The sequence below is a fragment of the Oryctolagus cuniculus genome, chromosome 3, assembly GCF_964237555.1.
Source record: "Oryctolagus cuniculus chromosome 3, mOryCun1.1, whole genome shotgun sequence".
NCBI lineage: Eukaryota > Metazoa > Chordata > Mammalia > Lagomorpha > Leporidae > Oryctolagus > Oryctolagus cuniculus.
The window spans coordinates 62599655-62620272 of NC_091434.1; the positions used below are offsets into that span (position 1 = coordinate 62599655).

At 42.6% G+C, this 20618-nt stretch overlaps 1 protein-coding gene across 3 annotated transcripts in view; it reads right to left on the bottom strand.

Moving 5' to 3' along the window:
* Positions 1-269: 269 nt before the first annotated feature.
* The window catches only part of PLEKHA3 (pleckstrin homology domain containing A3), a 32035-nt gene continuing 11686 nt past the window's right edge, over positions 270-20618 (bottom strand). For 2 of the 3 annotated variants that reach the window (XM_017342968.3, XM_002712316.5), the window contains 5 exons: positions 15883-16019; positions 13285-13449; positions 9296-9339; positions 7969-8084; positions 270-2308 (listed from right to left, as the gene is read on the bottom strand). In XM_017342968.3, coding sequence (XP_017198457.1) covers positions 2181-2308; positions 7969-8084; positions 9296-9339; positions 13285-13449; positions 15883-16019 — 590 coding nt within the window. In that variant the 3' untranslated portion in view covers positions 270-2180. The remainder of the gene's footprint in view (positions 2309-7968; positions 8085-9295; positions 9340-13284; positions 13450-15882; positions 16020-20618) is intronic. The other variant, XM_017342969.3, reaches the window with a different exon arrangement.

Below are 20618 nucleotides of genomic sequence, written 5' to 3' on the forward strand. Positions count from 1 at the left end.
ACATTCAGGAAGATCAAGCATATTTAACAATTCACAGGGCTCCTCAAAATGCAATATTCCTTTAAGCTTTATAGGTTGTTCTGTGCTACTAGTTCACTGATGGAAACTTAGATATAACATATGACACATTTATACTGCCTAAAAATATGATTTCCCAAATGTGTTTGGTTCCTAAGGGGGAAAAAAAAGTGGCTGAAAATCACAATAAAAGTCGTACCTAGGAATACAGCAAATCTGTCAAGCACCTATTTCAAAGAGGGAAAACGATACAAAAGAGAAAATGACTTTATTTTATAAAAAATATTTACAGAAAACTTTTCATGAACTCATATATTTGAATAAAGAAATAGCAAATGAATTCATTTCCTATCCTATGAGTTCAAAAAGTTATTATAGTATTTTTATCATAAATTTATTACTTTGGGGAAAAAACAAAACACTGACTACCAGAAAAAACTTCCTATTGGCAGCACCTTGATCTTCTTTGTATTCTCACTGTACAAGTTCTTACTATACTGAAAAAAAGCAAAACACCTGATTACTTCACCAACATGGAAATGTACTATATTATCAAACTTTTTTTTTCAAATTAGTCTTATGAGCAAGAAAAAATGCCACTAAATACACTGGAATGATCTGTGTGCTAATTAAAATCACACTTTTAAGTAGCACACAGTTTATAAATACATAGTAATGTATCTAGGTTGTTTATAGATTCCATATGCCCATATTAAACTTAAAGAAGAAAGCCTGTCATTACATATTTATTTTAGTAAATACCCAAGTATTAACTCTTTAAAAAAAAACCCACATTAACTTGCAAGAGAAATTTAAGGTGAAATATTCCACACCATTCTAAGTTCATAGGCAGCAAAAACTGACAACATGCTTCATTTGTATTTACCAGCAGGCCCAGATTAAAAAAAAAAAAATTAAATCAATAAAGAATACTATCATAGCACTTAATAAAGATTATACAGAATATCAGTGAGCGTAAAAAATACAATGTATTATATGATGAGTTTGATTGCAAAAACCACATATTTATTAAACATGATTAACTTAAAAAACACCAAACCAGTTTGCTTTAAAGTGCTCATCATCCAAAACCTTGGACAATACCATCACCCCAAAGTGAATTCAGAAACACAGATAACAAGGCAAACACTGACAATAGATACAGACAGGCACTATCAAAAAATACTATTTGTTCTTTAAATAATGCCATTCTCAAGTGGCAAAGAACTTTGAAGGAATTCCTCTTTTGTATAAATATTCATAAATTAAAATGTCTCCAGATATCCTAAAGAGCTGCAAACAATACCTTACAACAGCAGCTTAACATCTATCTGAGGAAAAAAGCACTAAAATCCTCTTCCATCAGAAGTGGTTTATTTCTCTGGCATAAGTGAGCAAGGTCACTACAATGTTAGCCTCATTTCTAAAGCAAGGTAAATAACAATGCATACATATCTTAAATTTGGTATGTCACAAAAGTGAGGATGCAATACTCTTTTGATGTAACAAGAAAATAAATAAACAAAAATTAAATATTTTAACCCAACATTTGGTATTGGCAAATTCAGTAGTGTCAACTTCACATATGAAGCACAGCACAGTCTGGGTTTTAAAAAATATTCAGATTCAATGTCATGGTATTTGGGTTAAAGATATTTAGAATATTAAGAGTTTCCTTTTTGCTTAAAGAAACAGAATACAATCACCATCAAGCTGCTATCATAACTCAGTTTTAGCTGGGGTAAAGTGACCATTTGGTCCATGGCACAAGTTACATGTATCACACTTCTGTCAAACTGAAACCTTTCAAGATTTCATGTTTATAAGCTACAATACTCACTGACCAATCCGTCAGTCCCTCACAGTTTTTTAGAAAAATATCTACATTTGTCTTTATGGATGTCAAAATGTTACATCATCATTTGTTTAAAAAAAAAAAAAAGATGCACATTCATACTGTGAAGTTATTAGGAAAATACTCTTGCAAATAAACTATATAAAGATAAAATACACTTCAAAAGTATGTGGGTTTTTTGTTTGTTTTACAATATTCTATAAAGTGCAGAGAAATCCTAAGGGAGACGCTAATCCCTATGACAACAGCTGAGTGGCAGCAGCTTTTGCATAGCAATACTTAGAGGAAGCTGGACACTTCGGTTGCCTCAGGAAGAGAAGGGTGGAAGAAGGGCTTCCGATTCAGGCTTCTTTTTGGCCGTGAGTCTGTTTTCTTCAGGAATGGTTGCTGATGTCAAGTCTCCATTAAGTGTATTTCTTGAACAGTGAGTAGGTCCTAATTAAGAAAGTAATTAAAAGATTAAATATCCTGTTAATACTAAATCCAGGACTTCTGTGAAAGAACATGTTTTAATTTTCTATTCAGGAACACAAACTTTCTTTAAGCTTTCTGTTAGCTGTTATTTGCTGTTTTCCAGGGTTTTTTTTTTTTTTTTTTTCACTTTTTTAAGATTTATTTGAAAGGCAGAGTGATAGAGAGAGAGGGTGAGTGTGTGTTTGTTGTGAAAGAGAGAGAGAGAGAGGGAGATCTTTCATCCTCTGGCTCATTTCCTAAATGGCCATGTCTAGGTCACACTGAAGCCAAGAGCCAAGAACTCCATCCTGGTCTCCCACACGGGTAGCAGGGCCCAAGCACTTGGGCCATCCTCTGCTACCTTTATTTCTAGGTGCATCAGCCGGAAACTGGATCAGAAGCAGAGCAGCATGGACTCTGAACAGGCACTCTGATATGGGATGTCAGCCTTCTAAGTGGTAGCTTTATCCACTGCACAACAATGCCAGCCTGTGTGTCTGGGAGGAAAAAAAAAATCTAACTTTTCTACTACTGACAGCCGTAAGGAGAAACTTCAGAGTTTGTGAGATAAATATGAAACTATCTTAAGTAGAGATTCTTGCTCTGTTCATTGCTAGAACCATGGCTGGCACATAATGGCTATTTAATAAATAGTTGCTGAATTAAACGTAACCTTTCTTAACTTGCTGTGGCTTTTCCAACCTAACTGGTTAATGCTTTTAGTATCCCTCGTTACCTGGCAAAGAAATCAAGGTGTGAAAAAGGGCACACCTCCCACAATTGTTAGCAGAACTCAGACGAAATCCAGGACTGCCCCTTTTTGTTGCAAGGTTTTCTGAGCACAGCTGACAAGGCAGCTCACACCGAAGGCTGCCACCATTCTTTAGAATACTGCTCACTGAACCATCATGCCACCCCAAGGAGACAGAGCTGCAGTGGCACAATTCTACCCTGAGGCCGCAGTACTTGCATACATACTGTTTTCATTTATCGTGACCATTTATTATCTTTACAATTTTTTAAAGATTTATTTATTGGCCAGCACCGCAGCTCACTAGGCTAATCCTCCACCTGCGGTGCCGGTACTCTGCGTTCTACTCCCGGTTAGGGTGCCGGTTCTGTCCTGTTTGCTCCTCTTCCAGTCCAGCTCTCTGCTGTGGCCTGGGAAGGCAGAGGAGGATGGCCCAAGTGCTTGGGCCCTGCACCCTCATGGGAGACCAGGAGGAAGCACCTGGCTCCTGGCTTCGGATCAGCGCAGCACGCCGGCCGCAGCGGCCACTGGGGGGTGAACCAACGGCAAAGGAAGACCTTTCTCTCTGTCTCTCTCTCTCAATGTCCACTCTGCCTGTCAGAAAAACAAACAAACAAACAAAACAAACTGAAAGACACAGAGAAAACTTCCATCCTCTGGTTCACTCTCCAAATGCCCACAGTAGGGTGGGGCGGGGGTGGGGGTACAAAGGCAGGAGCATAGAGTTCCAGGATCCTGGGTTTGTTCTGGCCCAGCGAGGGCCCTTGCAGCCACTTGGGGAGTGAACTACTAGGTAGAAAACCTCTCTCTTCTGTCACTCTGCCTTTCAAATAAATAAATAAATCTAAAACCAAAAATATTCAGGCCAGGTTCCCAAAAAGGAAGAAAGCTTAGGAAAAATGGGTAGCTTTCCAAAAAACTAGTAACTCAGCTATCACCTGGCCTCTGTGTGAGAGACAGAGAGAAGTAGCATCTAGAAGACAGGGCAGACCACACACAGAACTCTTCTCTGGGCTAAGAGAGTTGTGTGTACAAGGCACAAAGAACGGGGAGTGAATCAGAGTCTGTGTTACCTGCGCACTCTGCCTCTCTTCTTTCTTCTTCCAGGTCTTGCTTAAGTGGTCCAGGAAAATTTCTTTCTCTCCTACCTCCCTCACCCATTTTTCTTCCTTCATTTCTCTACCCTTTGTCCCACTTAATTTCAAAATGCTAACATACCCTCTTATCAATTATTAATTCTGTAAAAAAAAAAAATGGGCATGAAGAAAAAAAGATGCCACCATCTTCTAAACACCTGAAAACGGCCAGTAGTCCATTTTTGAACCACCGCCATCTGCCAGAACTCTACAGGTAAACCAGTTTAACTCTCTGGTTAAGTAATAACCCTATTATTTATTTATTTATTTATTTATTTTTGGACAGGTAGAGTGGACAGTGAGAGAGAGAGACAGAGAGAAAGGTCTTCCTTTGCCCTTGGTTCACCCTCCAATGCCCGCCGCGGCCGCCGCGCTGTGGCCGGCGCACCACACTGATCCGACGGCAGGAGCCAGGTGCTTCTCCTGGTCTCCCATGGGGTGCAGGGCCCAAGTACCTGGGCCATCCTCCACTGCACTCCCTGGCCACAGCAGAGAGCTGGCCTGGAAGAGGGGCAACCGGGACAGAATCCGGCGCCCCGACCGGGACTAGAACCCGGTGTGCCGGCGCCGCAAGGCGGAGGATTAGCCTAGTGAGCCGCGGTGCCGGCCCAATAACCCTATCTTAATCAGAGTTTCCAATACATTCAAATACTAGAAAAGCACATCACTATTCTGCCCCGTTTCAGCCACAGTGTGATTTAGCTAGGCTCTTCTAGGCTACCAGAAGCCTCTGAGCCACCATTTGTTGTGTCATTCCACAGGAGAAACACTAACCGACTGACAAAGGAACTCCTGGAACACGGCCTGTTCCTTAACTGGGAGCTTTAAGTAATTCCTATCCCATATGCTTCATGGGAAGTAAGAAAAATTTTGAAAACTACAAGTCTGTTCGTGGACGAGTATTAAGAAGGTCATTTTGTGCTCACAGGAAGTCATGGACACTACTTTCAAACTCCGTATTCTGGCACCCCTTCAAAGCTTTTCCTCTCAAGAAAAGTTAGCGACAATTTTATCACAAAATCTTTCCTAAGGTCACATTGTACTGTCTCTTTAATAAGGAAGAAAAAGATACAGGAATGAATACTAGGGTAAGCCACCACTACTAACAGACACAATTATTTGCCTTAACCATTTCGAGGTACATAACTAAAAAGGCTGATTATTTTTCTTCCAACTCAGAACTTGCCTTGATATTTCCCCTAGAAAAAAATCATGCTTTCTTCTAAAATGTTTGTAAAATGCAGATATAGTGAGAGAAAAAGATGACTAGAAGTTATTAAGAAATTACTAAAATGTAATCAGAGTAAAAGACTGTGTAACGCACACATACAAGAGTAACTCAGAAAGTTCACATTAACAGGATAAAAGGTCAGTCTGGAGATAGGTGTTCAGCCTAGCAGTTAAGATACGGCTTAAAACACCCACATGCCTCATCAGAAATTTGGGTTTCACGCACAGCTCCAGCTCCGAAGTCTAGCTTCCTGCCAATGCAAACCCTAGGAGGCAGCAGTATGGCTACAGAACTGGATTTCTGCCACCCAGGCAGGAGAACCTGGACTGAGCCCCCAGTTCCTGGCTTGTCTCAACTGCAGCAGGCATGTGGGAAGTGAACCAGTGGATGGGAGCTTTGTGTCTGTCTCTGTCTATAGTTGGCTCTCTATCTCTCTGCCTCTCAATTAACAAACAAGATGTATACTTTGGTACAAAAAAAATTGAAATCCACACACACAAGTTCATTTAAAATGTTATTATAGAGATGCTGGCACCATGGCACAGCAAGTAAAGCTGTACCTACAGTGTCGGCATCCCATATGGGTGCCAGTTCGAGTCCCAGCTGCTCCACTTCTGATCCAGCTCTCTGCTATGGCCTGGGAAAGCAGTAGAAGATGGCTCAAGTCCTTGGGCCCTCACACCCGCATGGGAGACCTAGAAGTTCCTGGCTCCTAGCTTCAGATAGCGCAGCTCTGGCTGTTGAGGCCATCTGGGGAGTGAACCAGAGGATGGAAGACCTCTCTCTCTCTCTCTCTCTGCCTCTGCCTCTCTGAAACTCTGCCTTCAAATAAATAAATCTTTTAAAAAAAGTTATTATAGGGCCTGGCACTGTGGCCGAACCTCTGCCTGTAGCACCAGCATCCCTGCAGCAGCAGTTCAACTCATGGCTGCTCCACTTCTGATCCAGCTCCGTGCTATTGCCTGGGAAAGTAATGGAAGATGGCCCAAGTGCTTGGACCCTGTACCCATGTAAAAGACCCAGAAAAAGCCCCTGGCTCCTGGCTTTGTCCTAGCCATCGTGGCCATCTGGGGAGTGAACCAACGGATGGAAAATCTATCTCTCTCTCTCTACCTCTGCTCCTGCCTCTCTGTAATGCTTTCAGATAAATTAATCTTTTTTTGAAAAAAAAAAAAAAAGTATAATTCATGGATTTCACAAATGTTGCACCAAAATAAACTTATCTTTTAATTCCACCTTTAAAAAAGATGTATGGACCAGCATCGCGCCTCACTAGGCTAATCTTCCGCCTTGTGGCGCCGGCACACCGGGTTCTAGTCCTGGCCGGGGCGCCGGATTCTGTACCGGTTACCCCTCTTCCAGGCCAGCTCTCTGCTGTGGCCAGGGAGTGCAGTGGAGGATGGCCCAGGTACTTGGGCCCTGCACCCCATGGGAGACCAGGATAAGTACCTGGCTCCTGCCATCGGATCAGCGTGGTGCACTGGCCGCAGCGCGCCGGCCGCGGCAGGCATTGGAGGGTGAACCAACGGCAAAAGGAAGACCTTTCTCTCTGTCTCTCTCTCACTGTCCACTCTGCCTGTCAAAAAAAAAAAAAAGATGTATGTATTTATTTGAAAGACAGAGTTAGAGACAGTGGGGAGGGGGGAGGGTAGTGAGAGAGAGAGAAATCTTCTATCTACAGGTTCATTCTTCAAATGACCACAACATCCCATCCTGGGCCAGGATGAAGCCAGGAGCCTGGAACTCCCATCCATGTCTCCCATATAGGTGGCAGGGGCCCAAGTACTGGGGCCACCACCTACTGCTTTGCTAGGTACATTACTTAGGAGCTGAACTGGAAGCGGAACAACCTGGACCAGAACCGGTACTCATATGGGATGCTGGAATAACAGGCAGCAGCTTAACACCAGTACCTTAATTCCATTTTTATATAAACATTTGGAAGCATGTTCATATATTCTTGAAGATACAATATTTAAAAAGCAACCTTCAGCATTTGTTAGCTGTTTGTAGAAGGATAAATATATTTCTGTTGACTTTGTGCTTGTTGGATATATATACATTTGTTGACTAGGTTTGCTTAGATCTTTTTTGAAAAAAAAATTTATTTATTTATTTGAAAGGCAGAATTACAGAGAGGCAGAGGCAGAGAGAGGTCTTCCATATGCTGGTTCACTCTCCAATTGGCCGCAACAGCTGGAGCTGCATCGATCTGAAGCCAGGAGCCAGAAGCTTCTTCCCAGTCTCCCACGTGGGTGCATGAGCCCAAGGACATGGGCCATCTTCTACTGCTTTCCCAGGCCATTAGCAGAGAGCTGGATCAGAAGTGAAGCAGCCAGGACTCGAACTGGTGCCCACATAACTTTACCCACTATGCCACGGTGCCAGCTCCCTGCCTAGTTCTGAATTAAGGAATTAATCCGAGAGCAGGGTACAGTGTTCTGTATCTTTCATTCCAGAATATACAAAGCCTGACAATTTTGCCAAATAGGACAAAGAAAGAGACAGAACCTTTCTAACTTACTATCTGATTCTTCAAGGGGAATATCATTACAAGAGTCTGTATCTGAGTAGGTTCTTCGGCGTCGCTGGGAGAGTCGGTGAAGTGTAGACACTGGTTCTTTTGTACAGTGACTACTCCTGCAAATTAAATAAAAAGTGTTAAGTTGTAAGGACTTAAATAAATAAAAACAATATAACTTAATTGGAATTTTAAATGACTTCTCCTTAAGTGAAAATAGAATTACTTTTATGTCCAATATCTTATGTAAGCAACATCCTGCTCAGAGGTCAAACTGTAAGCGAGGCAACTCAAATAGAATCCAGCTGGTAACCTGCAGAATACAGCTGGCAGCCTGCACTAAACAGACAGGGTGTACAGAAGAGGAGGTCCAGCGAGACAGCAGACATATCAGAGGATTTACAAATGTTTAAAAATGGAAAGTTATAGATTTCACGAGTATGTGTCTAAAGTCAGTTCAAATCTGGTCAAAACCAGCAGACCAGCAGGGATGGACCAGGAGCCTGGGGAGCATGTTAGCGGTATACTCACTAGCCGGCACCGCGGCTCAATAGGCTAATCCTCCACCTGTGGCGCCGGCACACCGGGTTCTAGTCCCAGTCGGGGCGCCGGATTCTGTCCCGGCTGCTCCTCTTCCAGTCCAGCTCTCTGCTGTGGCCAGGGAGTGCAGTGGAGGATGGCCCAAGTGCTTGGGCCCTGCACCCCATGGGAGACCAGGAGAAGCACCTGGCTCCTGCCATCGGATCAGCGCAGTGCGCTGGCTGCAGCGCACTGGCTGCAGCGCGCCGGCCGCGGCTGCCATTGGAGGGTGAACCAACGGCAAAGGAATACCTTTCTCTCTGTCTCTCTCTCTCTCACTGTCCACTCTGCCTGTCAAAAAAAAAAAAAAAAAAACCTCCCATTTTCCTGGAAAAGGAGCAGGTAGAACTCTGCATTCCCTGACAGGGTCAGGCATGGGCATGGCTGGCTTCGTCCCAGCACTGATGGTTCAATCAAAGACGACATAATCATCAGAGAAAAACACCAAAACCACAGTAAGGGTTCAGCACTCAGCAGTCAATGTAGCAAAATGCATGCTAACGTCATCATTTCGACACTTTCCAAAAAACTAAATAAGATAGCCATAGCTAGTTAAATGAATACTACAAAAAATAAAAATAAAAAACAAACAGTTTAACAACCTGGAATACTGGCAAGATCTATCTAGAAGGTAAATTTCTTCAATCAAGTAGTTTTCCTTCTTTTCAGTAATCCCTTCCTTTCTTCATAAAAATTTCCTTAAATAAGGATAATTTTGACAGAACTCAGTCAAAACAAAAGTTGATTTTACCTTTCTGAATTACAAGAACCAGGGTGGCTGACAGAACGTTTCATCTGAAAATTAAAAAAAAAATTAGCATAACATATATGTCAAGTAGAATAATGCAGCTCACGTGCTTCCTATTATTATCATAATTAACAAAGATCTACTCAGAGAGAAAGGTATCTGGGAAAAATTTAACTTTTACAGAGCCAAGTAACATAATTAGCACTTCGTTAAATTCCTCCCTATAAACCATTAATTAGCTCTTTCTCAACATACACCAAAAACATGTTGTATTTTTTTCTCAATACTAAAAATCAAATTTTAACATATATATGTGTGTATATGCATAAAAACATAAAAAGTGTATCTATCAATAGATAGACAACCTAAAAGTCATACTTTTGTGATAAAAAGGAGTATCTAGCAAGCCAGAAAACAATCTAAGAAATGTCTCTCTTTTTCAAAGGCCAGCAGAGTCAGACAGCAAAGCTTCCCTTCATCAGTCATAACTCAGGGCATTGATACACAGTGTGGTTTTCATGGAAGACAGCATTAATGATTCAGGTCTTTGAAGACCTCAGAAAAACCCTAAGCCTCGAATTTAAACACTTAAAAAAAATAAATATCTGAACAGCACAGTATTTAATAAATATGACAACACTAAAAAAATTTAGAAGATCCAACTACTCCATCAAAAAACAAAGGGTAGTAGCCAAGTAAAATAATTATGGAAAAATTTAACATGGTAGCAAGAAAAGTAAAATGTATACAAAGCCTTAAGAAAGACTTTCTGGCCGGCGCCGCGGCTCACTAGGCTAATCCTCCACCTAGCGGCGCCGGCACACTGGGTTCTAGTCCCGGTCGGGGCGCCGGATTCTGTCCCGGTTGCCCCTCTTCCAGGCCAGCCCTCTGCTGTGGCCCGGGAGTGCAGTGGAGGATGGCCCAAGTGCTTGGGCCCTGCACCCCATGGGAGACCAGGAGAAGTACCTGGCTCCTGCCATCGGATCAGCGCGGTGCGCCGGCCGCAGCGCGCCGGCCGCGGCGGCCATTGGAGGGTGAACCAACGGCAAAGGAAGACCTTTCTCTCTGTCTCTCTCTCTCGCTGTCCACTCTGCCTGTCAAAAAAAATAAATAAATTAATTAAAAAAAAAAAATTTAAAAAAAAAAAAAAAAAAAAGAAAGACTTTCTACACAGGGCCTCAAGAGTCTTACAAGTCCAGCTCTAATGTTTATGTACATAAACAGCTTCTACATTTGAAACATGAGCCACTAATTGCTCTGAAAAACCCCAATTGAAATTATAATAGAAATGACCCACCCAATTTATGGCCCAGAATTATCTAATGTGATTGGCATTAAGGTCTAAGTGACCATTAGTATCTCTTATAGCAGAAACTATTTTCTTTAGGATTACTCATTCAATAATATCCTCACTACAATAATAGCTTAATCTATGGGTCAAATTAACAGCTGTCCGAACTTTGATGATGATTCGAATTAAAGTTATATCCAAGTTTATTCGAAGATGTGGATTCAATGAGATTAAGTAAAGCCATTATATAGATCAGACTGAACAGTTTTGGAATTCTTAAGTATTTCAGCTGGATTTTTCACACACATAAGTTTCATATCAAAAATAATACTTTCACATAAATAAATAACTCAAATTACTCTATTAAAAAATGTTCGTCCATGAAGCCCACTTGACCTTATTTTCCACATCCATAAAAATTTCACCATAAGCTACAATTCTTGCTCTTCACATCTAGTAAAATGGCATAGCTAGGAAAAATGAGTAGCCTCTAACCCAGTACTTCCTAGATAAACTTACTGAGTTTCCTGTAATTTTTCTACAGATAAAAGGTTTTGGCTTAAAGAGAGTTGTTATAGTTTCTTACATGTAAAATACAAATGACTTCTCTGGACTTCAGAGCACCAGTTAACAGAAAGCATTGCCTAAGAAGTCCAATATAAGACCAAAGCAGCTTGGAGGTATTTTTTTAACACATTTAGCTGTATAAAATACATCTTTGAAAAAAAAACAAAAGCAAAAAGTTATGCCTCTTGTACTTACATATCAATCTCAGGAACACAGCACTATTTATATGTCTGTAGAGACTGGTTTTTTTGTTCAACTGCATTTAAGTTACAACATAGCTACACTCATTCTAAAAAGCACCACTGTCAAACTAGATTCTACCATATCCCACATCTTGTAAACTGGTATTCAAAAGCAACAAAAAGAGTTCAACAGTCTAATACATTTCAGAAACATTAAACACTACCTTCTGTTCTCAAACAGAACATCCTTCAGTATAAGATAGGCTTGAAGAAGTCCTATCACACTGTCCTCATCAATTCAGAGAAACCCAACTCATTCAAGTCAACCTAGCCCTTCCCAACTAATCTGACCATAACACTCATTGTCTCAGGGTATACCATAAATGTTAGACCATCATACACTGATTAGAAAACCACGCTCTAAGTAAATCTGAGCAGGGGCTGACTGTGGTGAACTGGGTTACACTACCACTTGCAACATAGGAATCCCATTCATCCCCATATTAGTGTGCCAGTTTGAGTCCTGGATGCTCTGCTTCTCATCTAGTTTCCTGCTAACGCACCTGGGAAGGCACCAGAAAATGGCCAAAGTGCTTGGATCCCTGTGGGAAATCCGGATGGAGCTCCTGGCTCCCAGCTTTTGCTTGGTTCAGCCCTGGCTGTTGGCAGCCATCTCGGGGGAGTGAACAAGAGGATGGAAAATCTCTTTCTCTCCACCTCTCCCTCTGTTAATCTGCCTTTCAAATAAATAAATAAATAAACAAATCTTTAAGTAAATTTAGGCAATTATCTTTACTAAATCTCACATAACTAAATGTGGTAGGGTGGATAAGAGTATCTTCCAATAATAGCTAAAACTCAGCCACATGGCTCTCTTCCTCTTACAAATGGGCCTCTAAAAAAAAAAAACAATGTAGTCTTATCAACTCTTATCTTACCCACAAGTTCCTCCACAACATGCTAGAGAAAGTTTATTAACTTGGAAAGGACAGGAATCAACCACCCACAGCAGAAAGAGTACTTGCTGTTCAAAGAGATCAGGAGTCAAGGAACTAGCAATAAAAAACACAACACTAAGCAGGCTTTGCAATGATTCTCTGATCTGCAGAATATATGTATTTTTTTTAAGATTCACTTATGAATTTGAAAGGCAGAGTTACACAGAGAGAGGAAAGGTAGAGAGAGAGATCCTCCACCTGACGGCCCACTCCCCAATTGGCCATAACAGCCAGAGCTGCGTCAATCCAAACCAGGAGCCAGGAGCTTCCTCTGGGTCTCCCACTTGGGTGCAGGGACCCAAGAACTTGGGCCATCTTCTACTGCTTTCCCAGGCCATAGCAGAGAGCTGGATGGCAAGTGGAGCAGCCAGGACTTGAACTGGCACCCATATGGGATGCCTGTGCTTCAGGCCAGGGCATTAACCTGCTGCACCACAGCGCCGGCCCCAGAAGACACGTATTTTACTGATGCAGAAACGGAGGACTAGAGAGATTAAGTAACTTGTCTACCTAGGGCATTCAAAATTGTATGTTAACTACAAAATACTGTTCGCACAGACACATCTCAAATTATCTACAACTCCTTTTAGGATCTGCCCACTGGAATTCCACTATAAATACAACATCACACTCCCCCCACCCCGTGAAGTATGACCAAGCCAAACAGCACTCCCCAGCCCTCTACGTGTCAGAGTACAGAGTGCATCACAATACTTCCCTGGCACACCAGGGTCAATGGGTGAAGCAGCTCATGGTCCTATCAGCCCCTCTGAGGGGGAGGGGATTAGGACACCAGCACACACGACGAGCTCAACAGCTGAGAAGATTCAATACAGAATAGGAGTGCAAACACACAAACCAACTCAACCTGTGGGCTCCTACTTCCACCTTAAAAATAAAAACAAAAGAAAGCCCAGATACATTAACACTAGAAGGAAAACAGAAAGTTCCCACCATCTGAACAGGAGAAGGTGACACAGGAGACACTAAAGGATCCGGATGGGGCAGCTGAAACATCTCAGGCTTAAACTTGGCATTTGCTATCTTCACACATTCCTCAAGTGTCGTGATGAATGTATTACATGTAGCACTGAGCAGAGAAGAGGCTTCATTCATATTCTGAAAAATCACAAAGATTTGAACAGACTTGTACATAGCTACACAGAATCACACACAACCTTATGGTCAAGTACTGACACATTATCTCTAACAGACACATAACCAGGATATGTTCAAATTTGTTTAAAATATACTACCTTAGAAATTTAGGGACATGGGGCCAGTGCTGTGTGGTATGGTGGGCTAACCTCGGCCTGCAGCACTGGCATCCCATATGGGCGCTGGCTCAAGTCCCGGCTGCTCCACTTCCGATCAAGCTCTCTGTTATAGCCTGGGAAAGCAGTAGAAGATGGCCCAAGTCCTTGGGTCCCTACACCCATGTGGGAGACCCAGAAGAAACTCCAAGGTCCTGACTTCAGATCAGCACAGCTCCGGCCATTGCGGCCAGCTGGGGAGTGAACCAGCAGATAGAAAACCTCTCTCTCTCTCTCTACCTCTCCTTCTCTCTGTGTGTAACTTCTGACATTCAAATAAATAAATATATCTCTAAAAAAAAAAAAAAAGAAATTTAGGGACAAGAGCAGGTGTTTGTCAAAAGGCTTCCATAGCCTTGGCAACTCATGACAAGAGCCTAGGGTGATTCCTGATGCCATAAACAGGAGTGTCAATTTGTTAAGTCAACAACAGGAGTCACTGTGCACTTACTCCTCATGTAGGATCTCTGTCCTTAATGTGCTGTACATTGTGATTTAATGCTATAACTAGTACTCAAACAGTATTTTTCACTTTGTGTTTCTATGTGGGTGCAAACTGTTGAAATCTTTACTTAATGTATGCTAAACTGATCTTCTGTATATAAAGAGAATTGAAAATAAATCTTGATGTGAATGGAAGGGGAGAGGCAGCGGGAAAGGGGAGGGTTGTGGGTGAGAGGGAAGTTATTGGGGGGGCATTGTAATCCATAAGCTGTATGTTGGAAATTTATATTCATTAAATAAAAGTTAAAAAAAAAAAAAAGAGAGCAGGTGTTTGACAGAGCAGTTAAATGTTACTTAGGGAGCCGGCACCGTGACTCACTTGGCTAATCCTCTGCCTGGGATGCCGGCATCCCATATGGGCACCAGGTTCTAGTCCCGATTGCTCCTCTTCCAGGCCAGCTCTCTGCTGTGGCCCAGGAGTGCAGTGGAGGATGGCCCAAGTGCTTGGGTCCCTGCACCCGCATGGGAGACCAGGAGGAAGCACCTGGCTCCTGGCTTTGGATCTGCGCAGCGCCAGCCATAGCGGCCATTTGGGGAGTGAATCAATGGAAGGAAGACCTTTCTCTGTCTCTCTCTCTCTCATTGTCTATAACTCTACCTGTCAAATAAATTAAAAAAAAAAATTTTACTTAGGATGCCTGTATCCCATATCAGAGTATTGGTTTGCGTCCTGGCTTCTTCACTTTATTTTTTTTTTTTTAAGATTTATTTTATTTGAAAGGCAGAGTTAAAGAGAGGGAGTGAGAGAAAGAGAGAGGGAGACACAAAGAGAGATCCTCCATCTACTGTCTCACTCCCCCAAAAGGTGGCAATGGCCAGCGTTGGGCTGGGCTGAAGCCCGGAGCTGGGAGCTTCTTCCAGGTCTCCCACATGAGTGGCAGCAGACCAAGCACTCAGACCACTTTCCACTGACTTCCCTGGTACACTAGAGAGAGCTGGATTAGAAGTGAAGCAGCCAGGACTCAAACCAGGGAGTGAACCAGTGGATGGAAAATCTCTGTCTCTTCCTCTGTCTCTGTAACCCTTTCAACTAAATAAACCAATCTATGGCGGGGGGGGGGGGATAAATTACAGAGAGGAGAGACAGAGAAAGAAGTATCTCCCAACTGCTTGTTAATTCCCCAGATGGTGATGGCAGCCACAGCTGGGCCAGGCCGAAGCCAGGAGCTTCCTCCAGGTCTCCCACGTGGGTAGCAAGGACCCAGGCATTTGGGCCATCCTCCACTGCCTCTTCCCAGGCATTAGCAGGGAGTTGGCCTGGAAGTGGAGTAGCCAGGATACAAACTGCCACCCATATGGGACGCTGGTGTTGCAGGAGGCAGCTTTATCCACTATGCTACTACACCGGCCCCTACATAAATAAATCTTAAAAAAAAAATAAAATAAATAAAGATGTTATCAACTCTAAATAAGAGAAGCTTGGACCTTATTACCAAAAGAAAGAGAACAGCAACTGTCCACTGAATTCATGCAGTCAGCCTGGAGACTACAGCCGGAATTCTTTCCTACTCCAACCTCCAAATTATTACAGTGGCTGCAAGGATGGGCCTGAGTCCCTGGAGAAGCGTAGCACTCCTTGCACTACTCTGGTCATACAGACATCACCTAGAAGATCCCACAGAATTCCAGATGGGCCACAGCAAGAAAAGCTCAGAAGACCTGAGAATAACTCATTGTGGACTTCCCAGGGTACTACAAAGTGTAACCAGACGTGAAGGGATCCTCTTCGTCATACCTCTATGCTGGGAGATGAACGACTCTCATCATGGTGAACAAATTCCTGGATTGTATGAACTTGCTGCATTAGGAGGTCACAGTACAGGCGAAGTTCAGACATTTTGGTTTTCAGAGATTCGCTGGTTTCACTTATTTCTGAAAGGAACATATATAAACGTTCAATTAAATCTTTTTATTAATGTTTATTTACTTCACAGAGACAGAGGGGCAGACACACACACACACACACACACACACACATAGTGCTTTCATCTATTTACTCCCCAAAAGGCTACAACAGCCGGGGCTGGGCCAGGCTGAAACCAGGAGCCTAGAACTTTGTCTAGGTCTCACACATGGGTGGCAGGGCCCATGCACTTGTGCCATCCTTCTGCTGCTTTCCCAGGTGCATTAGTGGGGAACTGGGTCAGAAGCCGAACAGCGGGGACTTGAACCAGTGCTCTAATATGGGACGATGGTGCCGCAGGTTAACCCACTCAGCCATAACGTTAGCCCAACATAACATCTTTAAGGTTCACCCACGATGTAGCACGTGGCAGAATTTCCTTCTCTTTTAAGGTTAAATATTATTGAATATGTATACATTTTGTCCATCCATTCATCTGACTATGGACATTTGAGTTATAACTCAGCTACTGTGAATATCCATTCCTTTTCCTATCCCTGGCTAGACCCGATCAATGATGTTCTATGAAAAATTTGAAACTGTCATAATTTCAATATAAACCTCCATTTTGTTCAATATACATAAGGTAGCTATTTTCACTAATTAATCAATTTTTTTAGTTATAAAGTAATGCATACTCAATGTAAAATTTTGGAAAAAAAGGAAAAGAAACAATTCTACTCTTGCTACCAACATATAAAAACTCATTATTTTCACATTGTATCTGCATACAGTTGAAATAATACCACAAATCATTTGCTTTGCTTTTGATTTTTATTTAATCTTTCTAAATAAGCAATATGTATACATGATAAAGTTAAAAGATACCAAAGGATACACAATGAAAATTGAGTCTCCTTGACATAAATTCTACTCCCAAAGAAAACTTTGCTACTTCATATATCTTTCCCAAGCTAATCAATGAATACTAACACCACAACTAATTTTGAAATCCTGCTTTTTTTTTTTTTTTTTTTTTTTTTGACAGGCAGAGTGGACAGTGAGAGAGAGAGACAGAGAGAAAGGTCTTCCTTTTGCCGTTGGTTCACCCTCCAATGGCCACCGCGGCCGGCGCGCTGCGGCCAGCACACGGCGCTGATCCGAAGCCAGGAGCCAGGTACTTATCCTGGTCTCCCATGGGATGCAGGGCCCAAGTACTTGGGCCATCCTCCACTGCACTCTCGGGCCACAGCAGAGAGCTGGCCTGGAAGAGCGGCAACCGGGACATAACCCGGCGCCCCGACCGGGACTAGAACCCGGTGTGCTGGCGCCGCAAGGCAGAGGATTAGCCTAGTGAGCCATGGTGCTGGCCTAAATCCTGCTTTTTTTTGCATTGATCATTAATTTTTCACATTTTTTTCACAATAGGTAAATATTTACTGGTTAAGTAATAAACGAAGGATTTTCAAGAAGCTCACAGAAAATGCATATTATGAAAAAACTATGAATGGATTTCTATTCTTTTTGCACCAAAATAACCACGTACTAATTTGTTATAACATATGTGAATAACATCTAGTTTGAGGAAGTAAAAAGGTAAGACAGGAGTTTGAAAAACAGTCCCTGCCTAGGGTGATTACTGATGCCATAAACAGGAGTGTCAATTTGTTAAGTCAGCAACAGGAGTCACTGTGCACTTACTCCTCATGTAGGATCTCTGTCCTTAATGTGCTGTACATTGTGATTTAATGCTATAACTAGTACTCAAACAGTATTTTTCACTTTATGTTTCTGTGTGGGAGCAACCTGTTGAAATCTTTACTTAACGTATGCTAAACTGATCTTCTGTATATAAAGAGAATTGAAAATGAATCTTGATGTGAATGGAAAGGGAGAGGGAGTGGGAAAGGGAGTGGTTGCGGGTGGGAGGGACGTTATGGGGGGAAGCCATTGTAATCCATAAGCTGTATGTTGGAAATTTATATTCATTAAATAAAAGTCAAAAAAAATTTAAAAAAACAGTCCCTTTCAGATCAACATGAATGCTGCTGAAACTGATGCAAAAATACACATTAAATTTATAACAGGGCTTGGGTGAAAGACTGGTGAAATCATGGCATTGTACGAAAACTCGATGGGGACAATGTCACAAAGAAATCAGCAGCTTCCTGACAGATAATTCATTTTAAGATGATGCTGAAAATGAAGCTGGCAGCTGCAGACCATCCATATGAATTTTTGGGGAAAAAGTTAATTTTGCTCCTGCTCTAGAAGAAAAAGACTGAAAATTAACAGTAGAAGTAAAAGCCAACACCAAGACATATCATTTGGTTCAGCTTATGTAATTCCGACTGAAAAATTAAAGTGGAGCGACCTTTCTGCTTGATGGGTGTCCAAACTGTTGTGCCCAATCAGCTACAGAAAAGGGCAGAGCTACCAACAGAAACTTTAAATTAAAGTGGATCAAGATCCTGAAGCATCTCTTCAAGGAACCGGAACAGAAGATGAACTACGGCTTTATCTGATCCTAAAGACAGAATACAGTGAAAGCAATGGCTCCCAAGAAGTGGGAATGGTCCAGTTAGAAAACAGGTCATGGAAACACAGTTCTGGGGATGCTCAAGGCATTTTGCTTGTTGACTCTATGGAGGGACAAAGCATGGTAACATCTGGTAGCAAGAGCATTTTAAGAAAGGCAAAGCTTTAGCAGAAAAATACCCAGCAAGCTGAATCAGAGTCCTGCACCATGGTAATGCTCCGCTCATTTCTCTAATCAATCAAGAGCAATTTTGCAAGTTTTGATGGGAATCATTAGACACCTACCTGACAGTCTGATTTAGTTCCTTCTTATTTTTGTTCCCCAATCTTAAAAAAATAAATAAATCTTTAAAGGGCACTCATTTTTCTTCAGTTAACAATGTAAAGAAAAACACTGCTGGGGCCGGCACTGTGGCGTAAGCAGGTAAAGCCTCCACCTGCAGTGCCAGCATCCCATATGGGCACCAATTCAAGTCCCGGCTGCTCCAGCAGTGGAAGATGGCCCAACTCCTTGGGCCCCTGCACCCAGTGGGAGTCCTGGAAGAAGCTCCCCTTAAGATAGCCACAGTTCTGGCCACTGCTGCCAACTGGGGAGTGAATCAGCAGATGGCAGACCTCTCTTTCTCTACCTCTCCTCTCTGTGTAATTCTGAATTTCAAATAAATAAATAAATCTTAAAAAAAAAAAAAAGGAAATAAAAAATGGCACTGACATGGTTAAATTCCCAGGACCTTCAGCTCTGCAAGGAGATTCAATGGCTCCGTCATTGCTTAACAAGACAGGCATCTGGCCTAGGAGTTAAGGTGCTGCTTAGGGTGCCCAGATCCCATACTGGAGTATCTGGGTTTGACTTCCAGCTCCAGATCCTGATTCCAGCCTACTCCTAATGCAGTCTGGAGGCAGTGCTGATGGCTCAAATAGCTGAGTTTCTGCCATAGATGAAACCTGGATTAACTTCCCAGCTCCCAGTTTTGGCCCCCCAGCCATTGCAAGCATATGAGGAGTGAACCAGCAGTTGCAAACTCTCTCTCTCTCTTGCTGTCACTCTGACTCTGTCTCTCAAATAAATAAATTAGAACGTATTTTGAAAGGAATCTCAACTTGATGAAGCTTGTGTTGCAAAACAAAGTCTCAATTTTTTAATTAATTAGAGGTGGCAAAACAAAAAGAGACAGAGAGGTTCCATCCACTGGTTCACTCTGTAAATGCCTACAATTCATTCCAAGCTTCCCTTGTGTGTGGCAGGGACCCAACTACTTGACCCATCCCCTGCTTCCCCCCAGGGTGCCCAGGTGCAGGAAGCTGAAACCAACAGTGAAGCTGGCACTCAGACCCAGGCACTCGGATATGGGATGTGAACATTCCAAGCAGCATCTGAAACATTAGGCCAAATGCCTACCTCTATTTTTTAAAACTTTTTTTTTTTTTTTGACAGGCAAAGTGGATAGTGAGAGAGAGAGACAGAGAGAAAGGTCTTCCTTTGTCGTTGGTTCACCCTCCAATGGCTGCCGCGGTCGGCGCGCTGCGGCCGGCGCACTGCGCTGATCCGATGGCAGGAGCCAGGTGCTTCTCCTGGTCTCCCATGGGGTGCAGGGCCCAAGCACTTGGGCCATCCTCCACTGCACTCCCTGGCCACAGCAGAGAGCTGGCCTGGAAGAGGGGCAACCGGGACAGAATCTGGCACCCCGACCAGGACTAGAACCCGGTGTGCCGGCGCCGCAAGGTGGAGGATTAGCCTAGTGAGCCGCGGCGCCGGCCCTATTTTTTAAAACTTTTGATTCCATCTTTCTAAAAACTTCTTTTAGGTCCCCTTGCATCAATTCCCCTAAACAATTCACATGAATTTATCTTTGCATTATTTATACAATTTTGTTCAGTAGGATGAAGATCTGTATATATAAATTTTCTATATTTCTGATTATTTCCTTGGGATAGATTATTATAAGTGAACAGGACAATTTAAAACTTTAAGAAAAATTCTTGGGGCCGGAGCTATGGAGTAGCAGATAAAGCCACCACCTGCAGCACCGGCATCCTGTACAGTCACCTGTTCAAATCCCGGCTGTCCCACTTCTGATCCAGCTCCTTGC